This window comes from Dendropsophus ebraccatus, chromosome 7, assembly GCF_027789765.1.
Source record: "Dendropsophus ebraccatus isolate aDenEbr1 chromosome 7, aDenEbr1.pat, whole genome shotgun sequence".
In the NCBI taxonomy this organism is placed as follows: Eukaryota; Metazoa; Chordata; class Amphibia; order Anura; family Hylidae; genus Dendropsophus; species Dendropsophus ebraccatus.
The window spans coordinates 144,799,303-144,820,628 of record NC_091460.1 but is presented as its reverse complement, the minus strand read 5'-3'; the positions used below and the strand labels follow the sequence as shown (position 1 = coordinate 144,820,628).

At 44.5% G+C, this 21,326-nt stretch overlaps 1 protein-coding gene across 1 annotated transcript; it reads right to left on the bottom strand.

Moving 5' to 3' along the window:
• Positions 1-861: 861 nt before the first annotated feature.
• Positions 862-19,049, bottom strand: REELD1 (reeler domain containing 1). Its single transcript, XM_069976216.1, has 7 exons — positions 19,016-19,049; positions 13,087-13,306; positions 7,596-7,818; positions 6,117-6,250; positions 4,492-4,744; positions 3,539-3,602; positions 862-1,464 (listed from the first exon to the last, which is right to left on the bottom strand). Exons 2-7 carry the CDS (start codon positions 13,289-13,291, stop codon positions 862-864), a joined length of 1,482 nt encoding a protein of 493 aa, XP_069832317.1. The 5' UTR covers positions 13,292-13,306; positions 19,016-19,049.
• Positions 19,050-21,326: the final 2,277 nt, after the last annotated feature.

Below are 21,326 nucleotides of genomic sequence, written 5' to 3'. Positions count from 1 at the left end.
CTCTATGATGTCTCTATGATATGTCTCTATGATGTCTCTATGATATGTCTCTATGACATGTCTCTATGTCTCTATGACATGTTTCTATGATGTCTCTATGATATGTCTCTATGACATGTCTCTGTGATGTCTCTGTGATGTCTCTATGATGTCTCTATGATATGTCTCTATGTCTCTATGACATGTCTCTATGATGTCTCTATGATATGTCTCTATGATGTCTCTATGATATGTCTCTATGACATGTCTCTATGTCTCTATGACATGTTTCTATGATGTCTCTATGATATGTCTCTATGACATGTCTCTGTGATGTCTCTATGATATATCTATGACATGTCTCTATGATGTCTCTATGATTTATCTATGACATGTCTCTATGATGTTTCTATGACATGTCTCTATGATGTCTCTATGATATATCTATGACATGTCTCTATGATGTCTCTGTGATGTCTCTATGATATGTCTATGACATGTCTCTATGATGTCTCTGTGATGTCTCTATGATGTCTCTGTGATGACTCTGTGATGTCTCTATGATGTCTCTGACATGTCTCTATGACATGTCTGTATGATGTCTCTGTGATGTCTCTATGATTTCTCTGTGATGTCTTTATGATGTCTCTATGACATGACTCTGTGATGTCTCTATGACACATGAAATGTTTTTATGATGACAGTGACACTTAGTCATCCTCTGGTCCTGACTGGTAGCGACACTTACAGACAGTCCTATCGTTTGGCTCCTACTTTCTCTATCTCTATGGTCGTCTCTATGAGTCTTTGGTCCCAGCATTACACAGCACACACACTAATACCAGCGCTGTTGCTTGATCTCTCTCTTTGTGCCATTGACTGTTACGGTGACTTTCCGCTGACAGCCGGAGTGATCCAGTTATATTCTGCTTGGACCAGCACAAAGCTGTTCTCCCTGAATTTCTTGAGGTGCATCATCTCCCCGTTCTCTCTCAGGGTGATGACGTTGTTGTCCGGTTCACTGAAGGAAACCTCGGTCCTCCTGTGGCAGTACTGAGCGTGGAGGCAGCGCAGGGCGGCAGCGAGCGCCATCCCGAGGACCACCGAGCAGCCCAGCAGGATCCCCAGCTGCGTCATAGCCAGCTGCATCCCTCTCCCTTTATTCTCCTTCTCGATGGTTGGAACGCCCAACTCCTGGCCAGACCGGGTCACCCATGAAGAAGTACCGAGTTCTGTATTCCCTTCCAGAGCCGGAGATTCCGGCTGCAAGAACTTAGCGGAGAGCTCTTTGGTGGCCCTGAGCTGGTTATAGCGCGTGGTGGTCGGAGAAGGAGAAGAAACGAGGACGGGAGAATCCTGGAGGATGAACTTTATGGGCGATTTCATCATTTCCTGAGTTGGTAAAAGCTGAACGGTGAACGGAGCAAAGGAAGACGGAGAAGAGGTCGGTTCTGCAGAAGACGCTTTCAGTCCCGGAGACGTCGGCTGGAAATAAGGTTTGATAATTTATCAGTTTTCTTGTTACAGGTTGGACGATACGGCGACAAGGAGGAGACAAGGAAAGGAAATATTCTCGTGCAATTTTTTGTAAAGTCGACTATTTGTTGACAACCGTCATGGGGCTTCCTGTAAGTGATTCAAAAACATCAGTCCGAGTCGGCCGACCGTAAAGAGACGCTAGAGCACCTGCGTCCGCACACTAAGGCCTCTCTTTATGGTCGGCCCATCCAGACTGATGTTTTTGAATCATGATTCAACGATACGGATATCCAAAATGTGCCGCGTGGAGCAGCGCTGAACCCGCAGCCATAGAGCCCGATATAGAGGTGTGTCTATGTGATTGCACAGCCGCATCAGGTGAGCATGTGCACTAGGTGCGTATGGTGGAGGGACGTTTTATACGGTACGTTACTTACTACACTAGGAGGCGCCCCTTGCATTTTTTTATTTCCTCACCTAAAGGGACAGAATTACAGTTATAGAAAGGATAGATATGACCGGGTGGGTACACAATCATGGTTCAGATATGACCCTACAAATAAGAAAAGTGGAGTTAAAGGGGAACTCTTTTTCTTTTAAATCAACTGGTTTCAGGAAGTTATACAGATTGGTAATTTACTTCTATTTAATCTCCAGTCTTCCAGTACTTATCAGTATTCTTTCCAGTCTGACACAGTGCTCTCTGCTGCCACCTCTGTCCATGTCAGGAACTGTCCAGAGCAGCAGCAAATCCCCATAGAAAACCTCTCCTGCTCTGGACAGTTCCTGACATGGACAGAGGTGGCAGCAGAGAGCACTGTGTCAGACTGGAGAGAATACACCACTTCCTGCAGGACATACAGCAGCTGATAAGTACTGGAAGACTGAAGATTATTAAACAGAAGTAAATTACAAATCTATATAACTTCCTGACACCAGTTGATTTGAAGAAATCCGCCTGGAAAACTGGGATACAGCTTATGGCTATGGCTGTATCCCAGTTTTCCAGGCGGTCCTCCCGCTGTTTCCACCCTCTCCACGGAGCGGGCAGACAGCGGGAATCATTACCGAGAGTTCGGGTTCGTACGAACCTGAGCCTCGGCAGTTTTGGACCATCCCTACTGGAAACTATAGGCCTGTAAGTCTAACATCTATTGTGGGTAAAGTATTTGAGGGATTTTTATGGGGGTTTATGGGGGATCGGTTCTGTCGGACTAATCTGATCAGCTTCTATATGGAGATGGGTAATAGATTGGACCTACATTATAAACCAAGCAATGATCTCAATCTGGACTGTTTCCATAACAACCCTGTTTTTATATCTTTAAAAAAAACGTATATTGAGTAAAAAAGGCAATTGGAGTACAGAGTGAAAAAAGCTCCGGATTATATATGTGGCTTGTCTAGGCCCTGGGGACACGGAATTACTATTATAAGTATTATTGTTATTTAAAGTGACGTTAATCCCAGAATGCCGTGCGTATGATAATGAGGCTGAAATAAAAAACAAGTAAAATAAGCTGAATGACATCAATAGAATGGTACAGAGGGAGAGATAGAGAATATTGCCCACAAGAGAGACGACAGGTAAGGGAAGCAGGTGTTAAAGGAGTATTCTACTTATACATAACTTTTGATATGTTGCTGCCCATGGTGGACTAACAATTCCTTCCGTACTTGTTATTATCTATTCAGTCTCCTTCCCCAGTTCTCAGCTGCTGCTTTCTGCTCAAGACACAAAAATCTGTGTGTGAGCTTTACTCTGTCTCCCCCTCCTCCCCCTCCCTTCTGAGACAGCTGATGTAAACAAGTCCCTGGCAGGCTGTATCTGCAACATTGTAGCTTCTTTGTAATGCTGGGAGGGTTATTCTGAACTGAATTAAGCCTCCCAGCATTACAAAGAAGCTACAATGTTGCAGATAAAGCCAGTCACCAATAGCTTGAGGTGAACATAGTGATGTACTGAGAATAGTTTTTATGTGTTACTAGAGTTGTTAATATTGGCCAATTATGGACCAGGTATTCATTAAATTATATTATTTGTTGTTTGTTTTTTAAATGCTGCTTTTTAGATACTTGCCTTACTTTCCTTTTCACATGTGCTGCAAGGAGTTGTGCGTCTTCCTACAAGTAATTGTTCAGCCCTGCAGCAAAGAAATAGTACATCAGACACTATGGGGGACATGTATCAAGGGGCGTACACTTTTTTTTTTTGGCGGAAAGTGCCGATTTGCGCATGATTTTATTTGCAAATGGCCGATTTGCGAATAAAATATTCGCAAATCTGCACTTTCCACTGGCTACGCCGGGGGGGGTGTAGGGGGTGGAGTTCACCATTCGTTCCACCAAAAGATACGCCGAAAACCTACTCCAGTCCTCAGCTGGCGTAGGTTTTCGGCCGTGCGCACCGGAGCGCACGGGATTTATGTAGAGGCAGTCCGCCTCTACATAAATCCCCTTAGCGCCGGAAATGTGGGGACATTTATAAGTCCGGCGGAAAAAACATCGGACTTAATAAATGTCCTCCTATATATATATATATATAAACCTAAATGTATTCCTACCCCGTAATAAAACAAAACAACAGGATTTCATGTTCTAAACATGAAGGGAGGATGTGAGCTGGAGACAATACAGATCTTGTCCTTCTATTATTTTCCATTTCCTGTCAGTGGTGACGCACAAAATGCAAGTACTGATTTACATTGTAATAAGTAAAAGTTATATATATATATATATATATATATATATATATATATATATATTAGGATGACATTTTATTTCAAGGGGTTATTCAGTGCTACAAAAACATGGCCACTTTCTTCCATAGACAGCACCGCTCTTGTCTCCAGTTTGGGTGCAGGTTTTGCAATTCAGTTCCATTGAAGTGCATGGAGCTTATTTGCAAACAGCACCTGACCTGGAGACAAGAGCGGTGCTGTCTGTGGAATAACCCCTTTAAATGCAATACTCTGATACCATAATACTGAACAAGATTCTATCCACCCAGAAGCAAGATACAACCTGCAGTACCTGCTGTTTATCCCCGGAGTGACTGTCAGGTTTGGATGCTGGGACCTGACGTTCTGTAATGTGACAGTCTGGGCGGTCGGTCCATGGACCCTGCGGCTGCCGCTGGTCACAGACTGTGGAGAAGTTCTGATCATAGAGGTGACATTAGGAAAGACTGGCTTCGTTCTCTCTGTAATTTCTGGTGGTTTGGTTCTGGTAACACCAACCACATCTGTCCTGTGGGCACCGGCCGAAGTGTTGGGATACCTGGGGTCTGTCGGGAGAGAGAGAGCAGTCATATATTACTAACCGAGTCTTATGGCGATAAAAGACGTCTCAGGATCTATTGCTGATATCTAAGCAATAATGTTTATTCAGCTATAAAACAAAGAACAAAGGGGACTAAGGAGTCTGGTGTGTGGGACTCTTCTAATGAGGAGCGGTGGATATTTTGTTCCAATATCTTGTGACTGATTTATTAAGATTTAGCCCTGCCATAGTGATTGCATCTAAGGAAAAAGTCACAAAAATAAAAAAGTGTGCAAAAAATTCCCCCGCTGCTGACCAGACGTAGGCCGCCACCAGTTTGTCGCAATGATAAATTGGGCGCTAATCCCGGATTATGGGAATTTGTGGCTGAATACTCCAAACAGGCAGATTAAAAAAAAAGTTGCATCTAAAAAAATATTCAACCATCGAATACTGGTTCATGAATAGAACTTGGACCAAAAATGGGTGAAAAATCCAAATATTCTCCTAAAAATAGGCACAAAGCTCTCTCTCTGTGTCTTGTAAGCTCGGCCATTTGTTTCCCAGCTATCTCCTGCCTGAAAGGCTTTGGACACCTTTGAGTTCATTATTTTCCTATTGCATTGTGCATATTTGGGAGTTGACATTTTTCCCGATCTTAATAAAAATGTTGTTCAATTTTTCTTCTGCTGTTCGATGTGCAAATCGTGCAGGCTGCTCTGTTCCATTCTGAGGGAAATCCTAAGGAGCCGTCTGCCTATCTCTTCACTGTACTTCCTTAAAGGGGTTATCCAGTACTGGTAAAAGAATATGACTTTTTTGGGAAAACAGCACCCCCCCTGAGCTCAGGTTGGGCGTATTTCTCAAAGTGAATTTCTCAAGCTCGATCGACATGTTAATTCTTTGGGCGGACAGCAGATTGAACTTGAGAAAGAGATGGCTCCTTAGGATTTCACTCTGTCAATGGGACGGGTGGAACTTCAAGCGCAGTCTTTTGCACGGCCTCCTCGCGTATTCTGCAGTGTGAACATATTTCTGGTTCTGTTTGGTAACAAATCAGTGTAAGAAAATCTTCACCACCTGTTCCCTCTCTTGTATCTCTATAACTTTCTAGGCTTTGTAAGTAAGCGACACACTTTCATTTTCTCAATGTTGTGCCCATGCTCCCTTACGACCGGCTTCCCGCAGTGTCACAGGCTGCTCAGCCAATCGCTGCGACAGTCAACGCCTCTTTGACTCCTTGTACCACAGAATAAAAGTGTTTCTCTATGTTATGGAAGCACAGCTGGATATATGAAAGGTACAATGTATCTCCTTGATCTTACAGCTATCTTATAGTATCAACAGTTTCCCTTTAAGAAACACCTTCTCAGTGTAACACACAGTAATCCATGTACTTTTTACAGACGACGTCTCCATGTCTGATGCTTTCGTTTCCTGGTTCCCTGATGTCCAGTTAAGAACGCTGCCCGTCATGACGTTGGATTCAATTCGTGCCCAGTACACAAAGTAGGACTGAACAACTGATACACTGTAAGAAACAAAGAAAGAGGTTATGATATTTATTATTCGGTCACATCAGAGCCCCCCAGGGTTTATCCTCTCCCCGGTGCCACCTGCTGCCTCGCTGTATTCTCACAGTATATCTGAGAAGGTTGGGGAGGGCGCTGTATTATGTATACACTGTATCAATGCATGTGGGGGAAACCAAGCCCTTAATGCCACGACCCCCCCAAAAAAAATTTTATTTATTTATTTTTTTGTCCTTTAGATTTTTGGGCTTCAGCTGTAACCCAGGATAATCATCATTTTAGCATTATCTTCTATGATAATGTATGGTAATATAATCAATAAGTTTCCATTATCAAAACAGAAGACAATCTTTTTGTTCTCCTCATTAATAAATGTGTCAATTCTCCATCCTAATCCATCTCTCCTCTAAATTAACCCTTCATGCAGTGACTTCCTGCAGAGCTCGATGCACATCTAAACAAGCAAGGCTGCAATGTAAAGCAAGAGGGAGGAACAACATGAGCCAGGGCCAGGACAAAGGGTGGACAGGGGTATGCAATGCCTAGGGTGCCATCTTGTGGTGAATGACAGGGGGCGCAATTTTCATCTTTTACATTTTTTTTCCAGGCTACTTTGATACTCTACCTGGCACTGCCACGCACTCTGCGCTCACATAACACCATTTGCCTTCTCTGCCTAGGGCCCCAAAACTCCTTGTCCCGGGCCCAGACATCCCGGCTTCTAATTTCATTTCTAGCTCCAATAAATGTAAGGCCTCATTCACACAATCTGTGCCACGATGACTGGAGGAGGACTGCGGATCCCCCAATAGAAGTGCAGCCCCCCACTGCACGGCAGCAGAAATGACAGGAGCGCAGAGGAGAACTACTTGCCCCGTGCTAGCCGGCTCATGTGTTCCTGTCATCCCTGCTGCCGGGGAGGGGGGGTAATCCGTGCCGTCATCTGCACTGGGACATGTCCTATTTTTTAGCGGTGCGGTTCGTGGTGCGGGTCTTGGCACGGATTGTGTGAATGGCTGTCCTCATTAGAATGGTCCCTAAAATCCTACGTGGTCTGGGATCCGCAACCACGGACAATTGTACAGGACGTGTGAATGCAGCCTTAGTGTTAGGTGTAAAAAGAAGAGTAGTCAGGATGTAAGAAAGGAAGCAGCAGGTCAGCACTGTGGAAAGAGAGTCCAAGTTCTTAGGTTGTTAGTCCCCCGCGGCATTCGCTCTTATTTACCGCCAGGTTATAGTAATATATCACGTGGCCGTTGATTCTCTATAGTAATAACTCCTGATTGAGGTGGATTATAAAGAAGATGAAACCACCAGGACGGGATAAGTCTGGCGCACACTCACAAGAACTGAATGTCTCCCACCGGCTGATCCGGTGACTTCCACACAAAGGACAGATTCCTTTTCAGGGACTTGTCTGAATGGGTCACAGTGTCTCCGTCTTCATAGCAGCGCAGTAGTTTGGAGCCAGGTGGAATGAACACAAAGGACCCAGCTACTTGGTCATTCGATACTCTCCGAGCTTGGAGGAAAAAGCCCATGAAATCTCTCGTACTTCTCAAAGTAACTGCAGGGGAAATGGCAAGGAATTAAATACCTCAAATATCATCTCCTCATAATCCCCCCAAGATTTCTCAAAACTCATCCAGTGACCAGAATATTGTGGGGGGGGGGGGGGGGGGGGACTTTCCCATCAAGACGTATTTTCACATTTTCTGTATTACTTAAAGTGTAATTGTCATTTAAATTTCTCGGAAATCGATAAATATCAAAGTAAGCGATTTTGGAAAACTCTGTAATAGGTTTTGTGAAGCAAAACTGCTATTCATGTGCTCAAAAAGCTGTTTTCCTACCTCCCCCCCACACACACTTCAGAAGAAGCAGGATTTCTGTGTCCATTATGCTCTATGGAGAGGGGAGGGGTCAAGAGGGTGAGTGAGCACGGAGAGGAGAAAAGGCAGCCCTGCACAGCACAACATCCTGCAATCTTCTCTCACCAAGATCCCAGATGAGCACTGACCTTTCGGACCTGTGAATCCGGCAGTTTATGTGCCCAGGCTGTCTCCGAACTGCACAGCTGCTTCTCTGCTCTCCCTGCTCACTCATCCCCCTCGGCCCCTCCCTCTTCAATAGGTTATAACCCGTCTTTACTTTGCTTCTCTGTAATTTAGATGGCTTTTCCTGATAATGAACAGATAAGAACTGAAGGGGGGGGGGGCTGGGAAAAAGCTTTTTGAGTACAGGCTTTTTGGTTAATAAAACCTATTGCAGAGTTTCTTAAAGTCGCTTGTACTATTGATTTCTGCAGAAAATGTTTAAATAACAGGGACACTTATGTATATATCAAAGTACATATCATATCTTCAGCCAATACCGAAGATTAGTAAACGCTAACCTAAATACATGTTTGGTCGCCTTAGATTATTATTATTTTTAGCAGCACTCTCTGTAACGAATGAAGTCATGCAGATTGTCCTTTCTCCTTCTAATATGATATACGACACTACTTGTAAAGAGTGTTTGCATGGTTGGCAGGGTTTATCAGGAGACCATGACCAAAGATTATTACAGTATCAACAGGCTTAGGACAACATATAACCCATATTATATGTATATAAAATAATTGAGGGTACTGGTAGGTATCCAGCAGAAGATGTGATGGGTCTGATCCTGCCTTTTGGGAACCCACCTCCTTAATAAGGTGACCCCAATGCCTCCCCTGCGCAGAACAAAATAATAAATGGGTGAATGAAACATGCAAACACACACAAACTGACAATGAGTACGGCAATACGACACCTAATTAATAAGCTATCCGACATGTTTCACCTGCAAAGTCATGGCAGGATCATCAGGGACAAAACATGTTGTCACACAATATAAACAACAAGGTCCATTTAGTCCAAAGTGTCAAGGATGGTAACACGTACGTGAAAATCGGAGCAACCAGAGAGGACCTATGTACGGCCGATCCACTGATAGTGGTCAGCACCAACACATCAATTCACTAGTTAGTTATCAAAGGTATAATATATATATATATATATATATATATATATATATACCACCTATCTCTCCACACCATGCTTGCCGTATATAGATAGATATTGAGCACTATTAATAGTGGATGCCAAACAGATAGATGCCTAAACCAGTATAAGAAGCCCCCGTTTCAGCTGGGAGGTGATGGGAGATACAAAAACAACACATCAAGACATAATGATAGTGACAGTGAGATTTATTGAAGTCAGCACCACAACTAATAAAGATAGTGCGACCTATGGGAGTTGTTGAGCCAAGGAGCTTATTTTATCAAGGAACCAAGAGAGTTTGATCTACTTTCTGACCAAGGTATCACACTGAGGGGCAGCTCCTCCACATACCCTTAGTCATTTCTGGGATCCGAAATGTGGCTTACGGCCCGGCCCAGATACACTTAAAGGACTCCCATTCCACTGGGTTGTGGGTCACTATTAGAGATGAGCGAACCTGGAGCAGCTGGAGTCGATCCAAACCCGAACCTTCAGCATTTGATTAGTGGCGGCTGCGGAACTTGGATAAAGCTCTAAGGTTGTCTGGAAAACATGGATACAGCCAATGACTATATCCATGTTTTCCACATAGTCTTAGGGCTTTATCCAACTTCAGCAGCCACTGCTAATCACATGCTGAAGGTTCGGGTTCGGATGGACTCCAGCTGCTCCAGGTTCGCTCATCTCTAGTCACTATCTATCCAATTCACAAAAGGACGCCTCCATATACACAACAATCTCCACTGTAACATCAGAGACCCATCTCTGGCAGGCGCCATGTAGAAAGATGTTAAGTACAAAGAAACTGTTCAAGTTATATACTTCTGATGATTCACCTTTAAGTAAAAGTCACTGTTGTACCTCACTGAACCAGCTCCAGACCAGGGGGTCATTTTTACAGTGGCCAATGGTAAGAGTTGCCTGGTGTCTAGTGCTATCAGAAATTACTATCTGTCACGAGCACAAGGATAATTTATTGGTTTGGGTCATGCAGAACAATGATGCGTCATCTATATATTTAGCAGAATAAATAGAGAAGAAGATTTTGGCCAAAACCGACTGAGAAAACACTGTCAGCTGTGAATCTGTGGTTGGCAGCAAAGCTGAGTGAGGAGGAGCAGGACATCGTCTATCATTGTAAAGGACGTCAACAGCGCGAGCTTGTTCCACGAATCTGATTATCAGTAATTTTCTCTCTCTCACTCTCTCTCTAGCCACACAGTGGTACCTTGGTTTAAGAGTAACTTGGATTAAGAGCGTTTTGGTCTAAGAGCACAGTTTTTCAGAATTGTAACTTGGTGTAAGAGCATTGCTTTGGTTTAAGAACTCCCTGTACTGGGTGGGAGGGGGAGTGGGGGAGGGGCAGGGTCTGCATAGCGGGGTCTACAGCCCTGTATTCTGACCCAGGAAGTCTCAGACTTCAGGCTGGGGCTTGCATCAGGAGACAGGACTGTGGAGGTAATCTCTCCATAGCTGTAACCCATCTCTCCCCGGACAGAGAGCGCTGCATGTATGTGCCCACATCTGCCCTGCTCATTCCTTCCTGCTCCCTGCAGTCTCTGTCAGTCCTTATGTTTCTCATCCTCTCCATTCCTGCTATGATGTACCTGCACTTACACTTAGCTATACACACTGCTGTATAGAGAGGTTTCTGTCACTGTCCTCCTGCACAACTCTGGGATTCACACTTCTTGATTGGTCCATGCTGGGCACACACCCCTTCCCCACTGCTGTCATGTGACCACACAGACCTCTAACAGCAGCCCTGCTTCTCTATTCTAGCCTGTTGTACTACACTACTGCATTATGGGGATCTGCAGTTCCATCCTGTATCTCCAAACTGCTGCTGTGTTATCAGGGTTATACAGTTACTATACATTATATACCACATGCTGCTATACTGTACAGTAACTTATATATCACATATCCAGCTGCTGTGTTATTAGGGTTATACAGTTATTATACATTATACACCACATGCTGCTATACTGCACAGTAACTTATATATCACATAACCAGCTGCTGTGTTATCAGGGTTATACAGTTACTATACATTATATACCACATGCTGATTGCTATACTGTACAGTAACTTATATATCACATATCCAGCTGCTGCAGTGTTATCAGGGTTATACAGTTACTATACATTATATACCACATGCTGATTGCTATACTGTACAGTAACTTATATATCACATATCCAGCTGCTGCTGTGTTATCAGGGTTATACAGTTACTATACATTATACACCACATGCTGCTATACTGTACAGTAACTTATATATCACATATCCAGCTGCTGCAGTGTTATCAGGGTTATACAGTTACTATACATTATATACCACATGCTGATTGCTATACTGTACAGTAACTTATATATCACATATCCAGCTGCTGCTGTGTTATCAGGGTTATACAGTTACTATACATTATACACCACATGCTGCTATACTGTACAGTAACTTATATATCACATATCCAGCTGCTGTGTTATCAGGGTTATACAGTTACTATACACTATATACCACATGCTGCTATACTGTACAGTAACTTATATATCACATATCCAGCTGCTGTGTTATCAGGGTTATACAGTTACTATACATTATATACCACATGCTGATTACTATACTGTACAGTAACTTATATATCACATATCCAGCTGCTGTGTTATCAGGGTTATACAGTTACTATACATTATATACCACATGCTGCTATACTGTACAGTAACTTATATATCACATATTCAGCTGCTGCAGTGTTATCAGGGTTATACAGTTACTATACATTATACACCACATGCTGATTGCTATACTGTACAGTGACTTATATATCACATATCCAGCTGCTGTGTTATCAGGGTTATACAGTTACTATACATTATATACCACATGCTGATTGCTATACTGTACAGTAACCTATATATCACATATCCAGCTGCTGTGTTATCAGGGTTATACAGTTACTATACATTATACACCACATGCTGCTATACTGTACAGTAACTTATATATCACATATCCAGCTGCTGTGTTATCAGGGTTATACAGTTACTATACATTATATACCACATGCTGATTGCTATACTGTACAGTAACTTATATCACATATCCAGCTGCAGTGTTATCAGGGTTATACAGTTACTATACATTATATACCACATACTGATTGCTATACTGTACAGTAACTTATATATCACATATCCAGCTGCAGTGTTATCAGGGTTATACAGTTACTATACATTATATACCACATGCTGATTGCTATACTGTACAGTAACTTATATATCATATATCCAGCTGCAGTGTTATCAGGGTTATACAGTTACTATACATTATATACCACATGCTGCTATACTGTACAGTAACTTATAATATCACAGATTTAGCTGTTCTACATGTTATTCAAAATAAACAAAAAACATTATTTTTGGGCTGTGGAACCAATTGACTGCATGTTGGGAAAATTGTCAGGCAGGAGAAGACTGGGAGCCTTGAGAGGTAATGTATAACAGTTTTGGGCAAGGACTACATGGACATCGGTAATGTACAATGCAAATAGTATACCGCAATCATATGTGATGTCTTCAGTAGCCGCGTGGCCCAACTCGGTCAAGGATCATTGGGATGAAATTTTCTTATTTTATACAACAATCTGATATCATACTTGACCCATTACTCTGCTATGATATAGAAATACTATCATTTTACCAAATATTTTTTGTTGCCATTATACAGTATATTCTCATTTTTTTTAAATTATCTTAATTATAAAGTAAAAAAAATAAATAGAAACAAGTTACCAGGAACCTTTTCTCCTGGTCGATAAAAAGATCGATTGGTATAAACGGTGACATAGTTTTTCCTGGGGTTCTGGGGCAAAGCTCGAATGTGCTTTGGTTTCATGTCCCGGCAGGCGGCGAGGCTTCCACCATGAGAGAAGGCTTCAGAATAGGAGATAAAGCCCAGACTGACGCAGATCCACAACGTTCCCCATAATCTGCACATGGAGAAATCTTCCACCTTGAGAAAGCAGAGAACATATTTAGGAAGGTAAATTTTCATGCAAGCAGAAACATCAAACAATAATAATAGCTTAATTGCATTAGAAAAATTACACTTTATCATGGATTTATGCCCCTCTATTTATATATTTTATCTACATTATATCGCACACTCACGTCCTCCTAAGGGTCCTTCTAGATGGCCTGATGTAAGACCGTCTACAGAAGCAAACAAGTGGCGCGATTGGTGCTGGTTTACAGGGCTTTTACACAGCCCAATTAATCCAATAGGCCAGTCCACACAAATGATTCCTGTATTGTTTGTGCAGTCATTTAACCCCTTAAGGACTCATTGTAAATCTGGATATCATGGTGTCTCTAAGGGAGTACAAAATGGCTGACAACATGATCCCTCTGTACCGCCCGCGACCAGGACCATGGCTTATAGTAGGTATGGACTGATCGCCTGTGCCAGCTATTTATCCATTTAGATGGCGCTGTCAAACATGACAGCAACAATTAAATAGTCTTTAAATGCCTTCATTGGTGGTCCAGTGGGAGGAATCGTCTGCCCACAGTGCAATCATAAAAATCGTATCCATTGTACTTACAGCGATTGCTACAGGCTTACATAGGTACTGCATTGATCTCTATAAGCAGTCAGTGTATTGCTCATAGAAGTCCGCAGGGGACACTACAAAAAAAAGTAAAAAATCCCATCCCATAATAAAATTTAAAACAACGCCTTTTTTTCCTATTTTTGAAATAAAAAATGTAAACAAAAAAAAATTATAAAAATATTTGGTATCTCGGCATACAGAAACGCCTGAACTAATAAGTGATCACATTCCTAATCTCACATGGTAAACAGGAAAAAAGCGATAAAAAAATTCCATATTTGCAAGTGAGGTACCGATAAAAAGAACAAATAACAAATTAAAACATTATAAGGATCAGAATACAGCAACTGTAAACACATCTATTTTTTTTGTGTTTTGAAAGTAGTATATTAAAATAAAAATTATATACATTTTGGTATCACTGTAATTATACGGACTTGAGGAACATAGATAACATGTCAGCTTTACCAGAGGGAGAACATTCTAAAGACAAATGGGGCAATCTGATATTAGTTTTAGGACGTCTACTTTTTTATTTAATTCTAGGAAACCACCTTGATATTTAACTAAATTGAAACATGGCTGCTGTAATCTGTGTATGTGTGTGTGTGTGTGTGTGTGTGAGTGTGCACAGCTAATGTGTCCCCTCCTCCATCTCTCTCTCTCTCTCTCTCTCTCTCTATATATATATATATATATATATATATATATATATTATCCATATGTTTGTATCTGTGTGATGTGTTTGTGTGTGCAAATTTGCTTATCTGTTATGTGTATTTGTGTGCTAGCATAATAGATGTATATGTATGTATGTGTGTGTGTGTGTGTGTGTGTATATATATATGTGTGTATGTGTGTGTGTGTATTTGTGTGAATAATCTGCATGTGCTTGTAGTATCTGTGTGATGTTTGGGGGAGGCATATTTGTGTATTTCTCCCTATTTGTGTTTGTTTGTGCATCGACAATGATCCCTCAACTTACAATCGCCTCAGCTTCCTTTCTGGACCATCGTAACTGGAAACCAGATACAACATGTGTGTTGTGTGTGTATATTTGTGTGTGTGTGTTGTGTGTGTATATTTGTGTGTGTGTGTGTTGTGTGTGTATATTTGTGTGTGTGTTGTATGTGTATATTTGTGTGTGTGTGTATATATTTGTGTGTGTGTGTATATTTGTGTGTGTGTGTTGTGTGTGTATATTTGTGTGTGTGTATATATTTGTGTGTGTGTGTATATTTGTGTGTGTGTGTTGTGTGTGTATATTTGTGTGTGTGTGTGTGTATATTTGTGTGTGTGTGTTGTGTGTGTATATTTGTGTGTGTGTGTTGTGTGTGTATATTTGTGTGTGTGTGTATATATTTGTGTGTGTGTGTATATTTGTGTGTGTGTGTTGTGTGTGTGTGTATTTGTGTGTGTGTGTGTACACATGTACATGTTTACATTGGTGGATTATACGGTAACACGGACAATATGGGGGGCTTCCCAGGAATGCCCATAGCCACTCATACTGTCCATATTCTATTGCAGCCCCCAATTTCAGGGCATAGAGATGATTGACAATGATCAGTGAGGTCAAAACGTCGCTTGTACTTGGAGATGCAATAAAGCTTATTTGAAGATTTGCTGGATGCTGCTGAGTCTTCTCCTCTTGGTGTTTACTCACTGGTAACTGGGAAAACCAGCGACACAGCAGGCGTCCCCATCACTATCCCTGTCCACTAGGATCTGACTCCTGGTGCAGTTAAACTTTTTTTTTTAATGTCCGTATAACATCTTAAAAGTTAATTTAATTTAACAGTAACAAAAAAAACTAACATTTTTCATGGAAAAAAACACAAAAATTTTCTTGAATAAAACAATAGTTATTTTTAAGGCTGAAAATATGGCCTAAATGGCTCGTAATTTAGCAGATATTATCCCCTGTAAAAAAAAGTTTTTGGATTATTTCTTTTGGTATGGTGGGGGCCCAGACAAGTCGGCAGTAGGGACTCTGAAAGTCATGACGTCATATGGTCATTATTGTTTTCTACAGTACTCCATAGGAATAAAAGAGTCAATCATTGGGGCGCCATATGGTTCACTGCTTATACACAATACATTGTAAGGCCGCAACCACGCAACATCCTTTTTAGGTCGTTTGACAACTGTTTTTTGAACGGCCGCCATTTTGGCAACAAAACTTATCAATTTCATGCAAATTATGGTTGCAGTTTGCATAAAACATTGTAAAAAAAAAAAAGTGTAAAGTTACCAAAAAAGGTGCGGTGTGGGCGTGGCCTATGTCTGTAATCTATTTCAGGAAATAAAATATGTAAAATACAACTAAGTGCAGATTAAAAACAAACCCAAAGGAGGGGGTGTGGCTGACCGCCAAGCAGAGCAGACGTGCTGCATGTGAGCTCCGGCTGGTAACCGGCTTCCCAGCTTTATCCTGCCAATATAAGCTGCAAAACTACGCCAGACTGAACCTGAATGACAAGGGGTCGCCCCAGCAAGAGAATGAACCGCACACGGCAGACCACCGCTGCAGAAAAGCTTAAAGAGTATTTCCGGCCGACTGACCAACATGGTGCCGAGCAGCAGCGGGCAGCCCGGGACGCCGAGATGGCGCCAAACACCTCAGCGGCCGACTCGGAGGATCCGGACCCCGAGCCTACACTCTCCCAAGTTACAGCTCAACTACTTGCCGCCATACAGTCCTCCACCTCTGCTCTGACGGGGAAGATTGAGGAGGTGAAGATTGACGTTGGACTACTACGTCAGGACCTCCAGAACCTTAGGGCCCGGGTGAGTGAGACGGAGATGCAAATCTCCCACCTTGAGGATATGACTGCCCCCATGCCAGCTAAGATCACAGCCCTAGATAAGTCGGCTACCTCCTGGGCCCAGAGAGCTGACGACCTTGAAAATCGCCTCAGGCGCAATAACTTGAGAATCCTAGGCCTTCCCGAACGGGCTGAGGGAAAGGACCCTTGCACATTTGCTGAGCATTGGCTTAAAGACATCCTCCCTGACGCGCATTTCTCTATGGCCTTCGCGGTGGAGAGAGCTCACGGGGTCCCTTCCAGGCCGCTGCCACCTGGTGCCCTGCCGAGGCCGTTCCTGGTGCGCCTGCTCAGCAGTCGGGACAGAGACGCGGCGCTATCCGCTGCCCGCCAGTTGGGCCAAGTAACATACCAGAATGCCAACATCCAGCTATTCCCGGACTTCTCCGCTGCTCTCCAGAAAACGAGGGCCTCATTTACAGCAGTGAAGGCCAAGCTGCGAGAGCGGCGCATCATCTACTCCATGTCCTTTCCGGCCCGCCTCCGGGTTATCTATGATGAACGGGCCATGTTCTCCAACACCCCTGCCGAGGCCGATGACTGGCTTCAATCATTGGGTCGCGGCCGCCTGTCGCCGCCATCCCCACGCTAATGACTGCGGAGATCCCCTGTCGAGCAAGTATGATTATTCTCCACAGAGACATAACTGAGACTTCTCCTTGCACTATACCCCACACAGGACTCCGTTGAGGCCCGGGGCCAGTGACACTGGTCTCGGCACCACCGTTGCCACACCGCTGCTGCAGAGCAGACATCCTACTGTTTAGGTGTATACTCTTTCCCCTCCCTTCCCCCCTCTACCCCCCCCCCCATTTTTTTCTTTCCCCCCCCCCTCCCCCCCCTCCTCTCCTCAATTTTCCTTCCATTTTTCCCTCCCCCTCCCCTCAACCCCCCCTCCCCTTCCCCCCCCCTTTCCCCCCCCTTTTTCCCCCCTTTCCCCCCCCCCCCCCTCTTCCCCTCAATTCTCCTTCCATTTCCTCCCCCTTTCCCCTCCCCCCCCCCTTCCCTCCTTCTTGCTGCTTCTCCCTTGCCCGCCATGCATACCTGGGGTGCCAGCAACTACAGAAGCGATCGCCTGAGGGCGCACAATCGTTGGGTTCGTTAGGTAGCTAAAAGCACATAGGTTACACCGGTTACCCATTGAAGTACTAAGTCTGAGTATCTGAGATTTCGCTTCTCAGACTTCCCCCGTATAAGAAGCCACGTAGATCTTTTGTGTTTCATTGTAAGTTTTTTCGTTGCTTACCAGTTGTTTGAGTGTTACGTTCTTAGTTGTATGAGGTGAACGAGTTCGACATGACTACACGATTAATGTCCTTGAATGTGAGGGGTCTGGGAACCTCGCGTAAGAGAGCAATGGTATTCGAACACGTCAGGAGGTACAATCCACATGTATTGTGTCTTCAGGAGACGCACTTGCTTCCGGAGTCATATAGATACCTAGCAAAACCCTGGTGCAATGGTCCCTGCATGCTTCACACTCCTCTGCATCAGGGCCGATTCTAGCTTTTCTGCTGCCTGAGGCGAAAATTAAAATGGCGCCCCCCCCATGCTAGAATCAATTGTGTAGCAACTATTCACACGTCGATACCTCAGCTATAAGTAAACTTATTTTCTCATTGTGTATTATGATGTTCTGCAGAACCTCATAATACACCTCAGCTGCTGCAGAACCTCATAATACACCTCAGCTGCTGCAGAACCTCATCATACACCTCAGCTGCTGCAGAACCTCATTATACACCTCAGCTGCTGCAGAACCTCATCACTGCGCTGCACTGGTGACCCCTGACCTCTGCACGGAGCCCGCACATTTTTCTACCTACTGGCAGCTGGATATCGGAGGTCAGGGGTTATCACTGTACAAGAAGTGAAGAAGCAGACCTCTAATTCTCTGAAGCTCTTTAACCCTTTGTGCTGCAGCCTGTAAGTGAAGTCTGTGTGACTTACACACTGCAGTACATGAAGGGGTTAAGTACTCTGACAGGCTCTGGCATGGTCGCTCCAGCACAGGGTCCAGGAAACGCTGCAGCCGTACTGAGACCCTGTCTGTGAGGTAAGGCAGAGAGGCAGGGGGTGAAGGAGGGGTACGGATCGTGCTGGTCTGAGAGGCCACAGTGAGACACTGTCTCTGTGGGGCAGGAGGGGTGAGCGGAGCTAGGCCATGCTGTGCTTGGGTGGGGGGGGCGCCATTGCCACTCACTCTGCAGCATCCCCCCTGCCCACCCGCTCACTGTGCAGCCTCCAAGTGGACACAATAATAAATTAAAGAACACTTACTCTTCTCCTCAGCTGTGTCTTCCTTCTTCTGGGGCCTGGCTTCCCTCATCTCCTTCTCCTTCCCCTTCCGGCTCCTCTGAGGTGCGTCAGAAAAGTGACGTCAGCCATCAGAAGTGTGCTGTAACAGACGTGCCTGCGCATGGCACGTCTGCTAAATGGATGTGATTGTAAAGGGGCTGAGCTGGGGGGAGCTGGACCCAGCCCCGGAGTGCAAATGCCAGACGCAGACGCCACTGGTGTCAGGGAAGGTTCTGCCGCCCCCTGCAGGACCCCAAGAGATGCCGCCTGAGGCGGAAGCCTCAGCCTGCCTCATGGCAGAAGCGGGCCTGCTCTGCATCTAGAGGAGTATCTTTACTAATCCACAGAGTCCTGCGTTGGGAACCAGGTCATACTTATGTAGACCCGGAAGGAAGGGCGGTTTTTGTTCAGGGGAGAATTGCCCAGGTGTCAGTGGTCCTCTTGGGAGTGTACCTACCCCCCCCCCCCCGGCCCCTATAAGTATTTTACATGAAGCCATTAAGTTTGCATCGGCATTCCCAAACTCCATAATACTGTGTATGGGTGATTACAATATGACGTACGACCCTGCGACTCCACACGGCCCTAGGGCCTGAAGCTGCTGCTGGGCCTACCCCGTTGGCGCGGCTCATGACTGAAGTGGGTTGGCTAGACCTCTGGAGATTGGCTCACCCTCGGGTGCAGGAATACACGTGCCACACGGCGGGTAGACATAGCCTTTCCCGCATTGACTATGTATTTGGTAACTCCCGTGCCCAGGTGGCTATGACAGATATATACCATGTCCAACGAGCAGTGTCCGACTACTCGGCCCTTATAGTAGATCTTAATCTTACTCCCTTTATTGCCCCATCAGGGCCGAGGAAAATCCACCCGTTCTGGTTGTCATTGTTTGGGGAACGGGATAGAATCCCAGACCAGTTAATGGTGTTTATACATGCTAATCGGCCAGAGGACAGTCGCCTGCTATATTGGGAGACCCTAAAGGCCTATCTCCGGGGATGTGTACAATCCTCAATTTCCTTCCACAAGCGGGAGGCGACCCGGGTGGAGGATGAGGCGGCTGCCCTATGTGCCAGATTGGAAGCAGAGTTTATTGCCCAGCCTACAGAACAAAATAGGAGGGGATGGCTGCAGGCTGGTAGATCCTATATGGCTGTATTACATGAAAAAGCAAAACGCAAAGTGTTCTTTACAAACCAACGTTACTTTGAACAGGGCAACCAATCGAGCAGTCTCCTTGCTTATCTCATCCACCAGAACACTGCCTCTCCAGCTATAATTCAAATCCGAGATACCGCAGGCCGTCTGGTCACAGGCAATGAGGACATCTTAGATGTCTTCGTTCAGTATTACAGGGACCTGTATAGTACCAGACTGACTCGCTCCCCGGCAGAGATTTCTTTATTCTTAGCTTCTGTTCCCCTTCCCACCCTTACTAATGATTTTGTATCTTTCCTAGACGCTCCTATAACACTAGAAGAGCTTAGGCATGCGCTGTCATCTTTGGCTAAAGGTAAGGCCTCCGGGCCGGACAGCTTCCCTATTGAGCTATATGTGCAATACCAAGACATCCTTCTTCCTCAACTACTGGAGGTGCTTAACGCAGCATTTGAGGCGGGAAGGCTACCAGACTCATTTTATGACGCCAACATAGTACTGCTGCTAAAGCGTGACAAGGACCCCCTGATGTGTGGCTCCTATAGACCCATATCACTTTTAAATTCTGATTATAAGATCCTAACTAAATTGCTGGCTAACCGCCTTAATAAGTTGGTCCCTACCATCATACACTCGGACCAATCTGGTTTTATCCCTGGCCGTAGTACGTCAGACAATCTGAGGAGGGTACAGGTGATTGTCCAGCGGGGAGTGTATGCTGATAGGGATTGGGCCTTGGCGTCCCACGACGCAGCCAAAGCCTTTGATTCAGTGGAAATTTCCTTCCTATTGGAGGTCTTGAGAAGGATGGGATTTGGACAGGATTTTGTCCGATGGATCTCTATTCTATATGAAGCCCCAAAAGCCTCCATAGCTTTAAATGGATTACTTTCCCCCTCCTTTTCCCTGCAGCGGGGTACCTGCCAGGGCTGTCCCCTCTCCTCGCTTCTCTTCTTAGACATGACCCTTTACTGTCAGGTATTCCCCACTCTGCCGGGGAGGACAGAGTCGGCCTCTATGCCGACGACCTCATCTTATTCCTGTCTGACCCAGAAAGATCCTTGCCTGTGGCCATTCGGCTGATCGATACATCTGGGTCCTACTCCGGCCTTTCCATCAACTGGGGCAAATC